The sequence below is a fragment of the Magnolia sinica genome, chromosome 1, assembly GCF_029962835.1.
Source record: "Magnolia sinica isolate HGM2019 chromosome 1, MsV1, whole genome shotgun sequence".
Lineage (NCBI taxonomy): Eukaryota > Viridiplantae > Streptophyta > Magnoliopsida > Magnoliales > Magnoliaceae > Magnolia > Magnolia sinica.
Window position 1 is genome coordinate 119,029,663 of NC_080573.1, and position 20,613 is coordinate 119,050,275.

At 39.8% G+C, this 20,613-nt stretch overlaps 1 protein-coding gene and 1 long non-coding RNA gene across 2 annotated transcripts; both read left to right on the top strand.

The window, feature by feature from the left end:
* The first annotated feature begins 4,290 nt into the window (after positions 1 to 4,290).
* On the top strand, positions 4,291 to 19,574 carry LOC131255677 (26S proteasome regulatory subunit 8 homolog A-like). Its single transcript, XM_058256469.1, has 9 exons — positions 4,291 to 4,548; positions 5,915 to 6,012; positions 8,497 to 8,721; positions 8,862 to 8,924; positions 9,062 to 9,225; positions 10,611 to 10,767; positions 10,886 to 10,984; positions 18,023 to 18,133; positions 19,261 to 19,574. Exons 1-9 carry the CDS (start codon positions 4,341 to 4,343, stop codon positions 19,399 to 19,401), a joined length of 1,266 nt encoding a protein of 421 aa, XP_058112452.1. The 5' UTR covers positions 4,291 to 4,340; the 3' UTR covers positions 19,402 to 19,574.
* On the top strand, positions 7,035 to 8,076 carry LOC131255686 (uncharacterized). The gene is made up of 2 exons (XR_009176249.1): positions 7,035 to 7,402; positions 7,599 to 8,076. It is a non-coding gene; the product is annotated as an uncharacterized LOC131255686 (long non-coding RNA).
* Positions 19,575 to 20,613: the final 1,039 nt, after the last annotated feature.

Consider the following 20,613-nt stretch of genomic DNA (forward strand, 5'->3'; position numbering starts at 1 on the left):
AAGAAAGAAGATTCCCCATGCTCTAATGCATGAATGCCACCGGATGCAAAACTGTTGTAAATTTTCTACTCACCATGCGATGTAACACATCATAATTGTGAGGTTGTGTGGTAGGCCATTGTAAAAGTTCAGTAATAGAAATGCAGGAAGGAATGTGAGAAATGGAAGGATGAAACAGCTAACTTGGCTGACTAGCTAGCAAGGGACATCAGCAGCTGCTTGGGATTTATTCAATTACTGAAAAACATATTCTCTGTTTCTTTAAAACACCCAATTTTTATTTTCCATTTCCGAAGCATACCTCGAGCCTTGTGGAAATCAGTGTCTTAAATTGATGTGTTTGAAGCTATAGAAGGCACAAGTAAGTTTACCACTCACTTTTATTTTTTCCCCTTTTCTAATGTAATCTACATAATCAAAATCCTAAACAATGAAACCACTAATTTCTATTGTTGGAATCCATAGTATTCAATTTCTATTGAAATCCATATTATTTTTTTGTTATCATTGGATGGCCATGATATTTACAGCCCATCCCACATATCCCATTGACAGGTAAGCCCTTTTCCTTCCACTTAAAATGTTAATGCAAGTTAGTTGATGTACTGTCAAATTTTCAAATTACTGGTGTAGTTCGTTCTTGGTACGTTCCTAGCTTCATTTTGGGTAACGATGGTATTTTCGGCATATAAAAGGGTAGATTCGTCCAGGGAATTGTCACTCATTTGCTTCCCGTCTTTCGTTTCGTTATTGGTACGGGACTCAGTGAGCGGCGCCTCACGTGGTGGGCCGGAATTCATATCACAGATCCATGCGTGTGACGCACATGTGACAGAGATCTGGGCCATTCATGAGATGGGTTACAGAGAGAACATACGATGATCTAAAAAACAAAGTTTGGCCCTTTAATTACTGAAGCAAGCTTTCATCACAGAAAATGGACGGTTAAAAAAAGTCCAGTAAAAATTAAACATGCATGTATGGCGTATTTGATATTAAGTGCACTAGGCTGATTTTTTCGTTTATGCATGTTCACCGTAGACCCTACATGATGAATGGCCTGGATTTCTGACATGTGCACTGTACGGGTTTTCAGGCACGTGTACCGATCCCTCACACGAAGGACAGCGACTGAATCACGACCGTCTGGTTGTTTCATCCTTGCTGGCTGCAAGGTAAAGGTATCGTGGAACAGACGGACGCGGATTGGCTACTGACAAGTTGAGTGGCGAGACTCCCTGATGAAGTGACGTCAGCAAGTTCTGTGGGGCCTACCATTATGTGTGTGTTGTATCCACACCGTCCATACATTTTAAGAGATAATTTTAAGGCATGATTAAAAGAAATAGGCAGATCCAGGGCTTTAGTGGACCCCACTACATAAAACAAAGGGGAGAGTGACGTCCACCGTTGAAACCTTCCGAAGGTCCACTGTAATGTTTATTTGAGATCCAAACTATTCGTATGTTAAAGAAGACATGAAATAAGGGAAAATACAAATATCAGGTTGATCAAAAACTTTTGTGGTCCTTCGAACTTTTTAACGGTGGCTGTCACTCTCCCTACAATTTTTAGTGGTCAGTCCACTCGAGCTTTGGATCTCTCTCATTCTTTGGATAATGCCCTAATATGATCTCTCCAAATGGATGTACGGTGTGAATACAAAACATACATCATTGTGAGGCTCACAAAACTTGGTGACGTCAGTCCACATCGAGTCTCGCTGCTCAACCTGTCAATAGCTAATCCGCGTCCGGAGCGGACCCTGTGCTTGAGGGTGGTTGGAGCTCACGCACTTCCACGTGTAGAGCAGTCTCGATTTTACTTTGTGGACCGGGCATGGGCAGACCTCGGTCTGGCCTGAGTCCAGTCTCTTGACAGCCCTAGCCAGCCCAGGCGGCCACTGGGCCAACAATAAGTGCATGTGATGATCCTACGGTTAGGATTACGGGCTGATTGAAAACACATACATATTCAACCTACATGTATGGCCTATGGGATGAGTGGGCCAGGTTGATTTTTGTGTACCATTATCTCAATGGTTGTCCACTCATTGCTCAATTGTCCACTGGGCCCACAAGGTTGGCACGTGTGATGCTATAGGGAGGTTAGAGCGGACCAGGAAAATTCATAGCAACACAGCATACACTAGATGAAGTCAATATGACGTGATTGAGCGTGTTTTACATGGACGTGGATATGAGGTGGTTGTCAACACCACCACAGCAGTGGTGTGTTCCGTGTCAATGTGTTGGGCGTTGTGGGCCGAACGTGATGTATGTGTTATATATCTACTGTCGTTCATCTGTTTTGCCCTTTCATTTTGGGTATTATTTTAAAGATGAAGTAAGTTCAGGTGGACCACACCATAAGAAGTAATAGTGATTGAATGACCCATCATTGAAAACTTTATATATCTGAGTGACTTTATTAATAAAGTAGATGGTAAATAAACATTATAATTGACCCCATAAAAGTTTTGATATTGGGTGTCATTATCCTTACTTTTTCTACCGTGACATGTCCACTTTATATTAGGATCTACTTCATTTGTTGGTTCATGCCTTGAAATTAGCTGAAAAAACAAGGGAGAGATAATGTGAAAATAAAATAGATACATCATATTGGATGTGCATCTAGAGTTGGACATTGAGTCGGGCTTGGTACAACTCAATCCTCGAGCTTGACTAGCCAACTCATTCCAATCCAATCAGAGCCGAGTTCAAGCTCAAACTATCGAGCTAGATTTGAGTTTGAGCTTTTAAGTTAAGTTTGAGTTCAAGTTCTCAAGTCAAGTCCAAATTTGAGTTTGAGGTTGTATATAAAATATAATGTATAAAATACAATTCATTCTGAATTATATGGTATAAGTGAAAATTAAAGACCTACAAATAGGAAAGTGAAAATATTACGGTTAAAATATTCACAACATTAACTTAATATCATTCATACAAGGAGTACCTTCATAGCATGTAATCATAGTCGTAACTATAATAGCCACCTCTTGCATTTGAACTATATCCAACACTTTCATTGTTTGATCCATCCAAACTTCTATATAATTTTTTATATATGTACTGGTTCACTTTTAAATAAAAAAATTAGATGAAAGATAAAACTTTTCATCGTACTATTGTATAATTTGAATTATATTTTTTCAAATTTTATTTGTACAAAGATTTATATGTAGTATTAAACGCTGTGTAAAATTCACTAAAATATGTGGGAATTTTAGATTTGTTCTTCTTCTTATTTTTGTTCATGCTTGATCCTGCTTTAACATTACGTTATTCTAGCGAACTCGCTGGTGTCTATAAACATCTTTCAAATATGTTTTTAAGGTGAGTTGTAATGGTTATTTTTCTAATACTTTTAATATGGTTTTCTTATATATGTCTTCTTTATTAATTCCCCTTGTAAAATAGCTTTTGTTAATTACAACTCTTATAAATAATTAAATTAGGTAAAAGGCTTCTTATTTGAATATATAATTGCTTTAAAATGAATTTAGACATCCATTAAAGCTTCAAATCACGGTTTTCAATCACCACCTCGATATACTAAGCATAATCGAAATTAAATAATATTGTTAATAAACTTTGCTCCACATAAACCACACACAATATTCATTATTTCATATAATAGGGATTCGATAAGGAAATCATAATTTCAAACGTTGATTGATGGGTTAGATGATGACGTATCTATATTCAAAATTTTTTAAAAAAATTAATATTAAAAATTTCTAAAAATAAAACAGAGATTATAAAGAACAACTTAACATAAAAGTCCAATATAAACAATATAAATCATGTTAAATAAAAGCAAATAAAAAATAATAAAATATACACATATAATATAAATAAAAATTATTATATGTTTTTCAGATGTCTAATTCATTCAACACATACATTATACTATTTTCAAGTTTCAACAAAATATAGTCATAAGTCTTGATATTTGATATCTTCTTTTTTCTCATCCTCGTAATCCATATAAAAAATATGACCTCATTAAATTGAATACGATTGATCTTATGTATAAAATAATATTTCAACTATTTTTTTATGAAATTAACCGAAAAATGATATTAACCTTAGTTGATTATCCCGTATTGGTCGACATTTATTATAGGCTAAAATTGAAAAAATATACAAACGTTCTATTTCCACAATCTAAGCGGTCTATTTCAGTCCATGCATCCAACGTGTACAATTTGTAATTGCTTGCGTATCAAGCATCACGCACCGCACGAGTATCATACAACTCCTGTATATAAACATGAAGAATCGAATCCGCTGGTTAGAAGCAAAGAAAGAGAAAAAGCCCAAGCTTCTTTCATGGCGACAGCGGCAATCGAGACACCGCAGCAGCAGCAAGCAGATGAAATCTGCTCCTCACCAGCAGCAGCAACAAAGATGGTGAAGCAAGGAGAAGGGCTAAGGCAATACTACCTTCAGCACATTCACGATCTTCAACTCCAAGTCCGTCAGAAGACTCACAATCTCAATCGTCTCGAAGCCCAGCGCAATGATCTCAATTCTAAAGGTTCAAATCCAAACGTCAAAACCCTAATTTCAAGCATGTATATTCTATTTCTCTGTTTCTCTTCTATTTCTGGAGCATTTTGTAGGTTTCGATTCGTTTGTTGGATTAGGGTTAGGGTTTTGAGTATCTGGAACTTCTCTGGAGGAGGAATTGCAGTATTTGCGATCCAATGCTTCACGAAGTACATGCTGGTTTTTTATTCTAGCCAGTGGAGCCCAGGGTCCGGTGATCAGACCCTCCGGAAGTGGACCATGCCCCAAAATCTCCGAGGTTGGAAGATTCTAGATTCCAACCTTTGAACCTTATTCAGGTGAATGCGGACACCGCCACAGCTCTATATTTATCTTATTGACTGTCTATTTGAAGGCTGCATATCGCAAGGTTGTGATTGTCATATTGAGGATATTTTTAGGCATGTTTCATTGACATTGGGCTGTAAGAGGCTGGTGGTCTAGGTTGCCGAACTATGGGACTCGCTTGCCAGAATTGAGAACCAGGTAATCTCTAGGGTTTGGTTTTGGCTTGTCACCAGGATTGGCATGTGGAGGGAGAAAAACTAGGTTTGGTTTATCGTCTATTTTTTCCCCCCTATCATTTAGGGTTATGTTTTGAAATGTCTGTTGATGGACTGGTTTCAGCTGATACTGGGAATTCTTGATTGAGTTTTGAGGTTGATGATCTGTGGAGCATTTCATTGATTCTACTACTGAACTAGCTTTAGGTTTTGCCCCCAAAACTTCCCATTTTAGTCTTAAATATCATTAAGTTCTTTTTTCACGATCTCATGTTTGTCGGGGAGAATCCAAACATTACATAAAGCCATCCTCTTTTGAGGAGGTACTCTTTCAAGTTTCATCATATAGGTCTATGACTTTTATTTGCACTTGATGTGACGTTGTTTTTTTTTTTTTTCACCCTCTCTCTGAGTTGATTTTATTACCTTTTGGGGTCATTTGAATGCCAATAAGTTTTTAAGTTGAGGGAGGGAGGGAGGGAGGGGCACTGCAACTCCCCTCGTTATAGAGTTGGTGCATCTCCTCCCTACTGTTGGGATTTCAATTTCAAACATATGACCATTGCATCTGATGTCACTTACAGGTAAGTGAAAACACAGGTTTTTGCCATGTTTTCAAATGTAACTTTCCAACTTACAGGCTGTAAGCCACATGTAGGTGAAATTTCCCCTGTTTGTGGACTGGATGATTTTATTTTCAGTAAGTTGGTAAGGGATAATTTGGAATTTGAATGTGAGGAATGCTGCATCTCATTGCACAAGAGAATTGACGTTCTTTGTTCTTGAAAAATTGGAAGTTGTTTTATGTTATTTCCTGGTGATGAATTTTGTTAGTTTTTGTATTGGACACAGTGAGGATGCTGAGAGAGGAATTACAACTACTTCAAGAGCCCGGATCGTACGTGGGTGAAGTGGTGAAGGTTATGGGAAAATCGAAGGTTTTAGTCAAGGTATGTTAGTCGCTTTTCTTCGTACTAGAGAATCTATACAATTCTGACCTGAAGGGTTTTGATCTTAAGGGCCCGTTTGGCTTGCGAATTACATCAGTATTGTACTGTAAAAGTGCAATGATTCCAAATCACACTGCTAGTCTCTTGAAAATAGGTAATTTGACCAACAATTCCTCTGTTTGGTTTATCGTGGTAAAATCGTAATGATGGCACTTTCACATTATTTCTGTGTAAAATCATAGAGAACAATACATTGATGTGTGTGCTTGGTTAGGAGATTTCCACTGCAATTTAATGTAAAATTATAATGATTACAAATTTCAATACCCGTCTCCTAATACATCGGTAATTTGACTACTGAATTGTGTGCTCAAACAATCGTGGTAAGACTGTAATGATGGTGCTTTTACAGTACATTACTGATGTAATTTGCAATCCAAACAGGCCCTGACCTTTGAATGGAAATTCTATATTATTTTAATTATTCGACCCATCCATGGATTTTGTTGTTGAAAGTATTGCACTTGTTATGCCCAGGGTGAATTTCTTTGGTGTAAACTTACCGTATTCATGATGGATTGCTTTGATGAGTATATTGGGTTTGCTCTGAATGGAGTGGAGTGTGTTTCTTTTGTTCCCCCCCTTGTTTGGACTTTGGGGTTGTTATTGCTTATGTGCTGGTTGGTTGTGATTATTCTGAAAGCATGAATGTGCACCTTGTGTTGTGGGATGTTGTTTGTTAATGTAGTCTAGGTTAGTGTTTTGCCAAAGTGGAAAATTGTTACTAACAATATTTTTTTTTGAACAATGATGATTTTATTAAAGGCCGCAACCACAAAATATACAAAAAGGAAAATAAAATTATAACCCAACCCAGCTAACTGGGAGCAACTCTAGCAACTCTGAAGCTGTTACTAACAATATTAATATCTTATACATGCCTAATAAGTTGTTTCTCAGTTCTGATTAAAGAATCTCATTCGTGTAGTGATGTAATACTCAAATGACTTAGCCCCGAGTTCTTAATCAAATATTTATGGATGAAGTGGAAGCATGATTTTGAATGTGAAATAAAGTGTTAGGCAATTAGATTGCATTGCGAGCAGAGATTGAGTGTTGAGATGATGTGTGGGAAGGCTAGGAGGATGGAACTAAGCATGGAGTTATCTGCAGTAGGTACCCTAGGAGTAGTCATGCCAACACATGACATGGTTGAGAGCAGATAGATGATTCAATCACGTGCAACAAAGACTGGAGATGGCTCTAATAAGGAGGGAAACTTTGGTCAAGGTTTAAGCGCCTGTTGAGAGGATGGGAGGAGGCTCTAGGACTTGTATGGAGTTGGTTAGAAGGGATATGAGGGCTGTTCAATCCAGAAAGAAATTAGCAGGTACAGTATGGGCATCTCCAAAATAAATTGGAGATGGCTCTCCCTTCAAATGGTTGTTTTAAATTAAAGTTTGATGGAATTCCATTGGTAATCCCAGCCTAGTGTGTGGGTATGTCTGGGAATTCCATTGGCAAGTGCAGGGGCATTTTAAGGTATCATGACAGAAATTGCATTCTAAAATTTTCCATTCCTACAGGCATTGCCACTTTTAGTTTGGTGGAGGCGGTGTTGATGCTTCAAGGTGTAAAGATAGCTGCTGATAGTGGCTTCTCTCTGTTGATCATTGAGGTGATTCGGCTAACACTATTATAAGTTGGGGATCTTTGGGGTTGGTGGATGGGAGGTGTGAATATCATGGATGAAATTTGGGAGATTTGCTTTGGATTAACTGTAGGATGCTGTCAGATTCGAGATGAGGCCAATCAAGAAGCAAATATTTTGGCCAAAGTGGAGGTTGCAAGGGATGCTCTTCTTATTTCTGATAGGCCTTGTTAATGGGGATTAATCTTGGAATTTCCTTTTGAGTGTTGGTTTGTAATTTTGGCCTCTTCATCGCTTGTATTTTCCTCTTTCCTTCTCTTTTTAACAAAAAATGATGCTATCCATCCAAAATAAAAATAAAATCTGGAAGTATCCGGAGGTCTGTGAATCTAGGCTTGGAATTGGATTACTACCCCCCCCCCCTCCTGGCGCGTATAACAGTCTCGTTCAATTTTATTTTATTTTCTAACTGACACTAACTGTGCATCAAAAAGAAAGAAAAAGATTTAATTTATCCTTGTTTTTCTATAGCACGGGTTATACTAGTATTGTATTTGTTTATTTATTTGTGTTATGTATTCCCATGTTGCTTCCCCGGGCATGGTGAAAGTTAAGTATTTATTCTTTGGAAGCTCTACTAGTTGAACTCCTTTTGAGGCCATTGACATTGTTGTTTCATTACTCTTTCTTGGATGAGTGCAATGGATTTATTTTTAGTGCAGGGTTCTCTCTCATTTCCACTGTTGAGTAGCTGAGCTTTAGAAGGAACCTTGAACATGATTTTGTATCTCATTATAGTTTTGGTAATTGGTAAAACATTGGTCTGTTTTCAGGTTCATCCTGAAGGAAAATATGTTGTCGATATTGATAAGAACATTGATATAACAAAAATCACGCCATCCACTAGAGTTGCTCTTCGCAATGATAGCTACGTGCTCCACTTAATATTGCCTAGCAAAGTTGATCCTTTGGTCAATCTTATGAAAGTGGAGAAGGTTCCTGATTCTACATATGACATGATTGGTGGCCTTGACCAGCAAATCAAAGAGATAAAAGAGGTTGGTGGTTTTACAAAGCATAAGTTTGTTTTGTTTTGTTTTTCTTCTTTACCATGAGTGCCCTGACTCTTCAAGTTAATTTGTCTTTTAGATCATTAATTTGTTTAAATGACCACTGTCAACTATCTTAATCTTTTCAGGTCATTGAGCTTCCAATCAAACATCCTGAACTATTTGAGAGTCTTGGAATAGCTCAACCAAAGGTATTTTTCATAATATTATATTATTGTTGTCTTTTCTTTCATCTGTTGTCTGTGTTGTGCTGGTTGTTAAGCATTGCTTGTGACCGGAAGTCTATTTAGAATGGAAAGTTGATTCTGGTTCTCTGGATTGCATCCAGGGAGTCTTGCTTTATGGGCCACCTGGTACGGGTAAAACTCTGCTGGCAAGAGCAGTGGCACATCATACGGACTGTACCTTCATCAGAGTTTCTGGTTCTGAATTGGTTCAGAAATACATTGGAGAGGGCTCTAGAATGGTTAGAGAACTCTTTGTCATGGCGAGGTTTGTTCTGATATCTTTCTGCTTGAGTAATTAAACTGCTTGTGGACCTCATGAGTTTCCAGTGTAGGAGAACCTGGTGATGAGGAGATGCTTCTGTGCATCTGCAAGCAGCAAACACGTGTATTCTACGTGTGCCAAAGTAGCGCATATGTGAGAGATCCTGGCTGTTCAACGGGCAATCCTCGTGGAAATTTGCCCTGGTGCAAAATCAGGGTGGTTCACTAAACGGGAGGACCACAGATGTACGTTGATGCAGACTTTTGCCTATCCATTTCTAACTGTCCTGTTCGTGTACGCGTGTTGCCCACCCGATGATTGGGCTGGCCAATCTGATGAATGGCCCAGATTCGATATGTACGCCACTTTGCCACATATAGGGCACTTGCAGACGCGCAGCTACAAGAAGCATTCTGCCCTTGCAATTACATGTTTTATGGTCTTTTTTTGTTTTTTTGACAATTACATCAAAATTTTAAGTTCTCTCCCCAAAAATTAATAGCTAGACCAATAAGAATGAAAAAAGGAAAAAGAGAAAGAAGAAAAGGATTCAAGGGACAGCCTGGGAAATGACATCCACCTTAGCTTTCCTAAACAACTTGTCTGGACACAACTGGCATTCAGGAAGTATCTCTTGTTATGCTTGGCACATAATGGCCATAACATGGTGAGGAAAGATGATCTCCTCAGAATTCTCCCTTTAAGGCCAGCCCATCGCGCGCCCCCCCCCCCCCCCCCCAAAAAAAAATAAAAATTTATGGTTGTTTCTAAATGCTTTCTTCAGAGCTTGTCCACCTTGAGTAATGATTGATCCGTTTGATGAGACCCAATCAATATTGTTGCTTTTCCAGCTTCTTATCCCGGGCATAGTGAAGCCCTAATGAATACACTTTGACGGATGACGCACCCCCTTATATAAGGCCCGTTAGAGTCCGTTAGTTTGCTGAAAAACGATTATTACGTCAAAGGCGCTAGCGCATTTTACATAATAAGCGTCTTTCAGCTCGTCATGTTGGCATTAGTGTTGAACCTCAGAAGACCAAGGCCATCCGTCGATATGCCTTCTCCCAAGAATCTGAGAGAACTACAAAGTTTTATTGGACGTCGATATGCCCCCCCCCCCCCCAAAAAAAAAAAAAAAAATTAAAAAAAGAAAAGGAAAAAAAGGGCTTCTATAGATCCTGGCTTCACCCAGTTCTATTACATTGTTAAGTGCTGCAATCTCTAACATGCCTAAATATTTATAAATATTTATATGAATTATTGAAGTAGTGGTCGTGCCTAATGCATATTTCTGGGAAGAATGATTCCAAATTGAGTGATGGCAGAACATCATATTTTTATCATTTCAGTTTATGCATATTAGTCTTCTTGCTCTATTGTTATAGGGAACATGCCCCATCCATCATCTTCATGGATGAGATTGATAGTATTGGATCTGCTCGTATGGAATCCGGGACTGGCAATGGCGACAGTGAAGTTCAGCGAACTATGCTTGAGCTTCTCAATCAACTCGATGGATTTGAAGCATCCAACAAGATCAAGGTATTTCTATATTACTTAGACATGAAGTTGATGGAAATAGCCATTGGGTAAACAAGACCTATTGAAGTTAGAATGTGTTGTCACAATGTTCTGAAATAAAAAATGCTCTTCTTCATAGGTTCTGATGGCTACAAATCGCATAGATATTCTCGATCAAGCTCTCCTCCGTCCTGGCCGGATTGACAGGAAGATTGAGTTTCCAAATCCCAACGAAGAGGTACAGACTACTCATTGCCCTCCCAAAATACCAGCTTCTGCTGCCATGATTCCATTTTTTTTTTTCTTTTAGTTTTCCTTTTTTAATGGTAATACCATGATTCCATTAGCACCACATTAATCAGTTTTATATTGTTAGTCTGTTTAATTAAATCTTTTGTGCATTTGAGGTCTCGGGTGATCGCATATGCCATTTAGAGACCATGGACTGCATATGCAACAGTGGCGTATGCAATTTTTGTACCATTAAGCATTATGCGATCACACAAAGAAGTTGATGATGATTTGCTCTCTCCAATGAGGACAGATGATAGGGGTCGTGTTTATGTGTTTGAGGAGATTGATCAAGGTTTTGTCACGTTGGGGGAACTGCGGGATGAAGCAGAGAGTTGAAAGAGCAATGGGTGATGGCTAGAGGTGTACATGAGTCGAACCGAGTCGAGCTTGGCACAGCTCGACTCGGTTCGGCCACTAGTTGACCCCAGCTCGAACTTGGCTCGGCTTGGTCCTCGAGCTTGACTGGCCAGCTAGGTCCTCGAGCCTGACTGGCCAGCTCGGCTCGGTTTGGTCAGTAGCTCGGCCTAGTTCGAGCCGAGTTTGCCTGTGCAGCATTTTCACAAACACACGGACTGCGCCTTCAAATTCTCACTGCATGTAAAACAGTAGCAATGGTTTTACAGGTATTTCATCAAACGCCTTGTAGGCAACATCAAAATTAAGAAAAAAGGTATTTGTTTCATATACATACCTTCCTTGCCACCAATCGACACTTCATTGAGTCATTTCATCAAACACTTGGTGAGCAACATCAATATCAAAGTAACCGAGTCACCGAACCGGTTCAATCCGAGTTTGATTCGAGTTGGGTTTGATCCGAGTTGAGGTTCGAAATTTTTTCGAGCTCAAAAAATCAGCTCGACTCGGCTCGAACTTAGTTTCAAACCGAGTTGAATCAAGCCTTTTCAAGTCGAGTCGAGTCGAGCTAACTGAGCTAACTCGGTTCGTGTACAGCCCTAGTGATGGCTTTTGCCAAGAGGAGTTGGTAACTGAGGAGAAAGAGACTATAACTCTGTGGAACATATTATCTTCTGAAGATAACTTATCGGAAGCCCTGGTTGTGTCCTCCCTTCGTGAGCCACAAAGATGAGGGAGCAAGAAATAGTCATCAGCCAAGCTGCCACAGTTGTGTTAGCATGGATCCAAGGTGATGAGATGGGTGACTGAGAGCTCACGGAAGAACAGATCAGATGGCCAAAGGATATGCTAGAATGGGTGGGAAGATTGGTGGGGCTATCTTTCGGGGCATGCGATGAGGATGTATTTGTGCTTCTTTAGTTTGTTGTAGGAAGGGGGTTGCAGAGAAAGTAGGACCTTCATGTTGTAAAGATAAGGAAATCTCCCAGAGGCTGGACAGAGTTGCTTAGCTTAGACTGCTTGATTAATTGTGATTCCACAGGCAAGGCCAATGCGGGGAAGAGGGATAAAATCAGTTGCCCAATGATAGTGCTTAGGTGGAATGTTAGACAGCTGGGAAGTGAGCTGAAAAGAGCTTAGGTTAGGGACATGTAAAAGAGCAAAAGCTGATGTGATTGCTCTCCATAAAATTAAGTTGCAGTCCATCGACAGAGCCATGTTGGTTTCAATATGAGGGGTAAAAAATAAGGAATTGACAACCATAGACCCAAATGGTTCTGCTAGGGGTTTGGTGGTGTGTACACGAGTCGACCTGAGTCGAGCTTGGAATAGCTTGACTTGGCTCGACTTGGTCCTCAAGCCTGACTGGCCAGCTCAGCTCGGTTCGGTTAGCAGCTCAGGCCAGTTCGAGCTAAGTTCGAGCCAAGATCGAGCCGAGTTCGTTTGTGCAACATTTTCACAAACACGTGAACTGCACTTTCAAAATCTTGCTGTATGTAAAACAACAGCAGTAGATTTACAGGTATTTCATCGAACACCTTGTAAACAACATAAAAATCAAGAAAATAAAGGTATTTGTTTCATATACGTACTTTCCTAGCCACCAGCTACACTTCATTGAGTCATTTCATCAAACACTTAGTGAACAACAACAATATCAAAGTAACCGAGTCACTGAACTGAATCGATCCGAGTTTAATTCGAGTTGGGTTCGATCCGAGTCGAGTCGAGCTCGGGCAAGCTCGAACTCGGTTCGAAATTTTTTCGAGCTAAAAAAATCAGCTCGACTTGGCTCGAACTCAGTTTCGAACCGAGTCGAATCGAGCTTTTTTTGAGTTGAGTTACCGAGCTAACTTTGCTCGATTACAGTCCTACCTGGAACTCAGATGTGTGGATGAAAGAGGGTGGCTGCTCTTGTGTGTTCTTAGTCTCCGTAGTTCTCAAGGAGGTTTCATTGGGTTTCATATGGTTATTACTGATAATTTATGGCCCCAATCAATTTGGTCAGAGAGGGCAATTGTGGGAGGAGCCGAATAGTGCCAAAGAAAGGCGGGGGCTACCTTGGTGTTTTGGTTTTTGGTTTTTGGTTTCTATTGATTAGCTAGAGAACTTCAATAGCAGGGCCTTCCAAGACCTGTTTCCGACAATCGGCCAATAGTGTAGGGGGTGGTAGAGGAAATTTTGGGCCTAATTCAAATTTGAGCTAGTGTGGTTGGAAGTCGAAGGTTTCGCGTGGTTGGTTGAATATTGGTGGGGTTCATTAGAGGTTGAAGGTTATGCCAGATTCAGATTTGAGTCGAAAACTAAAATTGTTAAAATAAAAATATGGAAGCAAGAAGTATACGTAGAGAAATGGGTAAGAAGAAGCCATCTTATCGTGCCTTGATAGGGTTTTGGTCTCTGCTGATTGGCTAGAGAACTTCAACAGCAGGGCCTTCCGAGACCTTTTTCCGACAATCAGCCGATAGTGTAGGGGATGGTAGAGGAGAATTTGGGCCTAAAGCTGTTTAGATTTGAGCTAATGTGGCTGGAAGTCGAAGGTTATGCGTGGTTGGTTAAAGATTGGTGGGGTTTATTCATGGTTGAAGGTTATGCCAGATTCATACTTGAGTTGAAAACTTAAATTGTTCAAAAAGAGGATAAAAATATGGAAGCAAGAAATCGTTCAAAAAAAAAATAAATATGAAAGCAAGAAGTTTTTGCAACCCGAGAAGTAGAGCTAGATGATATTGTAAAGGAAATTCATGCTTTATATGTGAAGGAGGGAAAAGAGCCGTCGGTTGTTAAAAAAGAGAAGCATGCAAATCTTTCTTTGACTAACACAAATCTTCTTAAAGATGTGGAGATTTAGTAGAGACAAAGGTCAAGAGCAAATTGGTTAAAGGAAGGGGACAAAATTATGCGATTTTTCCACAACATAGTGCAAGGGTGGGATGCAACAGGATTAACGGCTTAGTAGTGGATGGAAGGAGAATTGTGGAAAAGATGCAAGTCTTCTTTGATGCGACAGTGAATTTCTATAAGAGAACTTGCTATGTTGCGGAAAGTGGATGAGGTTGTGGTTGGATAATTTAGAAATCTCTTAAATGTTGAGCATGGAGGCTATCCAATTTTTGAGGAAGATGTTAAAGCAATGATAGATTCTATGAGTAGGAATAAGGCGCGGGGCTGGACGGCTATCTTATGCCTTTCTTTCAGAGATTTTGACACATGGTTAAAGGAAATGTGCTTGAGCTGATTATTAAATGCCCTCAAGGTTTTTTTCATAGCAATCATTCTGAAGATTGAAGGGGCATTAAGCTTGAAAGATTTTAGGGCCATTATCCTCATTGGGGGCTTCTATAAAACTTAACTAAAATACTTGCCACAAGCTTCGAAGGATTGAGGTGCTTTTAGTGTGGGAAGACAAATTCTAGATAGTGCTCTTATTGCCTACGCGTGCATTGATTCCAGGCATATGGAGCGCAAAATGGGGATAGTTTGCGAGCTAGGCATCAAAAAGGCGTGTGACAATGTAAAATGGGACTTCCTTGATTATATATGGGTAAGAATGAGTTGCGAGCATAAATGGAGGGGTTGGGTTAGGGCTTGCTTTCAATCGTTTTTTTTTTTTCCCTTTCTTTTGGTTAACGGATTATCAAAAAGATTCTTTAAGGCTTAGAGAGGTATAGGGTAGGGTATCCCTTATCTCCTTGTCTCTTTGTGGTTGTTGTGGAATCTCTTAGCAAAATGCTTCACAAAGGCGAGGAGGTTGGTTTAATCAGTGACTTTAAGGTGGCGGATGCGGAGGTTTAAGTTAGTCAACTCCAAATGCTGACAATACCTTATTACTTTGTGAGGCAGACAAAATTATGGTAGATTACTTACAAAAGATTGTAACATGCTTGGAGGTGGTTTTGGGTGTGAAGATTATTGTTGCTAAAAGCAAAATATTGGGGGTTTGGTTGAGCAATGAGGAGTTGCGGGCTACTGTGTTCTAGTGCAGGATAAGGTTTTTTTCCTTCGAAGTACTTGGGTTTGCCTGTGTGTATTGGGAAGTCGATAATGCATCTTTGGGACAAGGTTATAAAGAGAATTGAGGGAGCTTTTGAGCTAGAAGCATTGTCACATGTCCTTGGGAGATCGCTTGACCCTTATTAAAGTTGTCTTTTTCTAATATGCCTTTGCATTTTATATCTCTATTCAAACGCCGTAAATTAGTGCTGGATAGGTTGGAAAAGTTGAGAAGAGACTTTTGTGTGTGTGTGTGTGTGGAAAAGGGGCAAAGGAAAAGAATATTTTTCATCTTCTCAGGTGGGAAGAGGTTTGCAAGATGATAGATGAGGACAAAGCGGGCATCGGGGAGGTGGAAACCGTGAACCTTGCTTTGTTAGGTAAATGACTGGAGATTTGGAATTGAAGAGGGAGAACTACGGAGGGAGCAAATAGCGTGTAAATATGGTACCCAGATGGGATGTTGGGGGGTTAACAGATCTTCGCTTTATTGCGCCTCTAGCATTGTGGTCAAATCACATAAAATCACATAAGCCATCAGCCTGGGCTGATCGCTTATGCCATCGCATAATCGCATAAGCGATCGCTCAGACTAATGGCTTTTTAAAAAAAATAAAAAAATAAATCGAAAAAATGGTAAAAAAAAAGAAAAAAAACTAGTATAATTACTACAAGTGATTGGATTGGGTTTATTTACCTTTTTCGTTGGAGTTTGACTATTAGGCCATCTATATGTTGAGTTATGTTAGATTATATATAACAAAACAAAATTAAATAATTAACAATTTACACTAAGAATTAATTATTGAAAACTACAAATATAGAAATTGTATTGATAACTTGAATCTTGATGAGTTAATGCATACAATACAAGTTACAAGTTACAACTTATTACAATCTTCAAGAAACTTGACTGTTGGCCTTATGCGATTATGCCATTGCATAATCATGGCATACTTCCTGCATGGCATAAGTGATTTGAGCCACGGTATGCGATTATGCGATTGCACAATTTCTTATGCGATCGCAGATGACAACACTGGCCTCTAGCCTTTGAAAAGCTATGGCATCGATATCTCCTAAGTTTATCATGGGTGTCTCATTCTTGCTTGGTGATGGGGTCACGTTCTTTTTTTAGGGAAGACGTGTGGTGTGGAGATGGAGCGCTACAAGAGATCATTCCAAGGGTGGCTTGCCTTGCTACTAATAAGAACATTACAGTTAACTGATATTATTCCATTTGTGGCGATACTGTGGTGTGGTCTCTTCCATGCTAGAGAGATGAGGGATAAGGAACTTGAGGATTTGGTGAGACTGTTGGATCATCTAAAGGATTATTTTCCCTTAGCAGAAGAAAAAGGACTCCATGGTGTGGCATGTGCATAGCTCGGGTTGCTTTTCTGTCCACTTTCTACCGGATGCTTTGGGAATTACCTCAGACTCTAGTTTACAATCATCCCTTTCAATCTTGGTCTTATGGAGCTCCCTTGATAGTCATGGCCATTGTTTGGTTGACAGGGAGGAAAAGAGTGCTAATGATCGTCAATCTTCAAAAGAGAACTTTGATCCTCCCTAACATTTATGTTATGTGTATGGGTGAAGCAGAATCGATTGATCATTTCTTCATTCATTGCCCCTTTTCTCAGAAGGTGCAGGTCTGTCAGAGTGTGTCCTAACCATTTTCAACCCGCTGTGGGTGATGTCGAAGTCGGTTGAAGATCTTAAAGGGCTTAGCTTGGCAGAGGTGTGGGAAAAAATGGAAAGGCAGTGTGGTGGTTGGTTATTATGGCAATCAGATGATATGGGGGGCTCGGAGTTACTGTTGCTTTCGACTTAGGAGCACTTCTATGGAATAGGTCATGAGGAAGGTTTAGATTGAAGTGGTGGGATGGGCTTCCAATGTAGAGGTGGTGGATGCTGAATGTTGACAGTCTTTTTTCAATCTGAATGATTCATTCATTCATACAACTAGGAGCAAGCCATGGTGTGAGAATCACGCTGATCAGATGATCCTGACCCTTTGAATGGGGCCAATTTGTTACAACCATTCATTGTTTATGATCCATAAATCACATGGTTACAATCATCATCAAAGTGTTCCTTTAGAATCATAAGAAATACAAAGTGGGATCTATCTAGTAGATGTTTCAAGATGATGATTGGACCTATTTAGTTTCTCTGGTCAGTTTGACTATCCATTTTCACGCTATTGATCCGAAGCTTAGGATCACTCGATAGGCATGCTTTTTGCACCATGGCGCGCTCCTAGTTGTAAGAATGAATCATCCCGTGTGCTATTTAAAAGGCATATATAATTTGAAAGTTTTACAAGCATGATCACCAAATATGATGTTTTCAATTTTATTAAACACATGGTCTAGTACTAATTTATGCAGATACTTCTTTAGTATTTCTTTGTTCTTTTGAGAACTGCTGCTTTCCCTGCTATAGCTCTCCAACTAAGTGCCACTTTAGGTGTGAAATGGTGCAATGATTCAGACACAGTATACATATTTTTCTCTAACAGAGTCTCCGCTGTATAGTTTTCTATGCAATGTTACAGCAAGTTCTTTTGCTAATATCTGGTGATAATATGTGTTTGTCCTAATCTTGGCATTCATTTATTTTTCAGTCACGCCTGGACATCTTAAAAATACACTCAAGAAGAATGAACTTAATGCGTGGGATTGACTTGAAGAAGATTGCCGAAAAGATGAATGGTGCATCCGGTGCAGAGCTCAAGGTATGTTATCTACACAAGCATATTATTACTCCATTTTTTTAACTTTAACTGCTGCTGCTTGCTAATGCAACTGTAATGTCCGTTCTCATCATTCAGTTGTCTTGGTCCATTTGGTAGAATCCCTGCATTTGTGCCTGTACATTGCACGGAATATCACAGCTACCATAGTTGTTTTTTAAGTTCTTGTCAGTTGCACAAAAGTATGGACCATGGAGCTCAACCCCATGTGATTCGGGGTATCTCACAAGTTAGCAGAGTTTCACTAAGCCTGCTCACACCTCTACCTGCAGCAATGCATGCCAGGTTGGCAGCTTCTGAGCTGTGCATCAGTGGGCCACACTCTGCAGATGATGTGGCTCTAAAGCTAAAGCTGGTCAGCTCATATAGGTGGGTCACACATGTACAAGCTAATGGATGGTTCAAAAATTGCCTATGGCATCAACATAGAAGTGTGCCCTGACCAGCCTGATTTTAGGGCCATGTCATCCACAATGGGGCCCACCTGATACATTATCAGATATCTGCCACATGTTATAGTGTATAGAGGTGTGTGTGGACTTTACCAGACTTCTATGAGTTAACCATATGCTGATAAAGGAATCATGAACTATGTTTTTACAATGCAGATTGTAGTTTGTGGAGTTGTTTTTTCTACTAATACATGTTAATTAACTGGATTGCGGGTGTGTGTGCGTGTGTTTTGAATGGCTACTGGACTGGATGTGTGGGGGTGGTACTAAAAAATTCAGGTCATGTGACAGTGTTGGAAAAGTATATTTAGCAGTAAACCCAACCTGCTCAGATAGCTTATCAATAGACAACAAGTACAGATAAATAGACATGATGTATCCACTAATTGGGCATGGCTGGCATACCTTTAGCTTGATATTCCATTCTTAAGCCTAATTTGGTTGTGTCGTGCCGCGTTAGGTCGGGTCGGGTCAGGCCACAGGTCATGGGTTTGTTCGGTCCTGAATTATTGACCTGTTTAGTAAATGGGTCTGGAACCTGAGTGAGACCCATAGCCACCGTAGTCAATCACCATCAGGGTGGAAAATCAGCAAAACCCAATTGATTTGGTGAGCAAATGTGAATCTCTGCTGAAATTCTCTTGGTGCTGTTTGTAGGCGGTCTGCACGGAGGCCGGTATGTTTGCTCTTAGGGAGAGAAGGGTTCACGTAACACAGGAGGATTTCGAGATGGCAGTGGCAAAGGTCATGAAGAAGGAGACTGAGAAGAATATGTCCCTACGGAAGCTGTGGAAGTGAATTGCTTCACTTGTTCTTTGGGAATTGGATTTGGATGGTGTTAAATTATTTCTCATGCTTGTATTAAGTTCTTAACCGAGAAGCGCCTTTGACAATATTTTCTTTTTTATTTTACACTTTGAAATGTTAACTCACACACGATTAGTTCAAAACAAAAGGTACAGTAAAGATGAGATGAAGGGAATGATCTAGATTGCTGAAAGGTGGGTTCTACATGTTAGCACACCAAATTGCAAGCGAGATTTGTTTTTCTGGCCTTCAGGCACACCTATATGTTCTTGGTAATGTGGGGTAGGGAAAAAATGGAAACTTAACATGAGGTCTATTTGATGGGCCACCCTAAACATATATTGCACCTTGTGAGTGGGAAGCCCCTCTATAGCTTCCAGTGCTTACGTTGGCTATTAGCAAGTAGCAAGCTACAAGCGGTCTGAACACTACCTAAATGGTCTTAGGCTAATTTTCACTTTTACTGGAGCGGTTGGAACCCTTTTGGCAGATCGAAGGTAATCCCTTAATACTCTTTTAGTAACAGGTAATAGCTGTGGGTTTGTGTACAAGTATACCAGGTTCGCGATACCACATGTGACACTAGGGCAGACGGGTACATCATCCAAGCCATCCACCAGGTGGATCAGACTTTGAAGATGGTCTAACCCGAAATTCAGGCTGGCCCACATATCAGGTGGACCACTATGTTAGAGAAAGTTTACATTTGTTCTATAACTGTAGCCTGCCTGATTAGTGGACCGAGCCAAGGGAGGGATTGGATGTTCATTTGAAACAATTTTTGGATGAGAAGTACTCTATGGTGAATGCCAGAAGAGACTAGGGGCATGGTGCATTAGTTCATGAATAGTGGACTCATGTGCAAGTAGAAATTAGAAGAGACTAGGGGCATGGTGCATGAGTTCATGAATAGTGGACTCATTGTGCTAGTAGAAATTAGAAGAGACTAGGGGCATGGTGCATTAGTTCATGAATAGTGGACTCATTGTGCTAGTAGAAATTGCGGCCGTTGATGAGAGTACCCCAATCTGCGATCTAGATCATTGAATTGATTGGTTCCATTTTGGCATGTCGCATAAGTTTCCCAAGCTGAAACAAACACCCCAAAACTTTGATAAATGGGCCAAAGGCTAGTTGTGCTAGGTTCTGGATTCTTTAAGATACTTGCGGCATGGGGGCATATATATATATATATATATATAT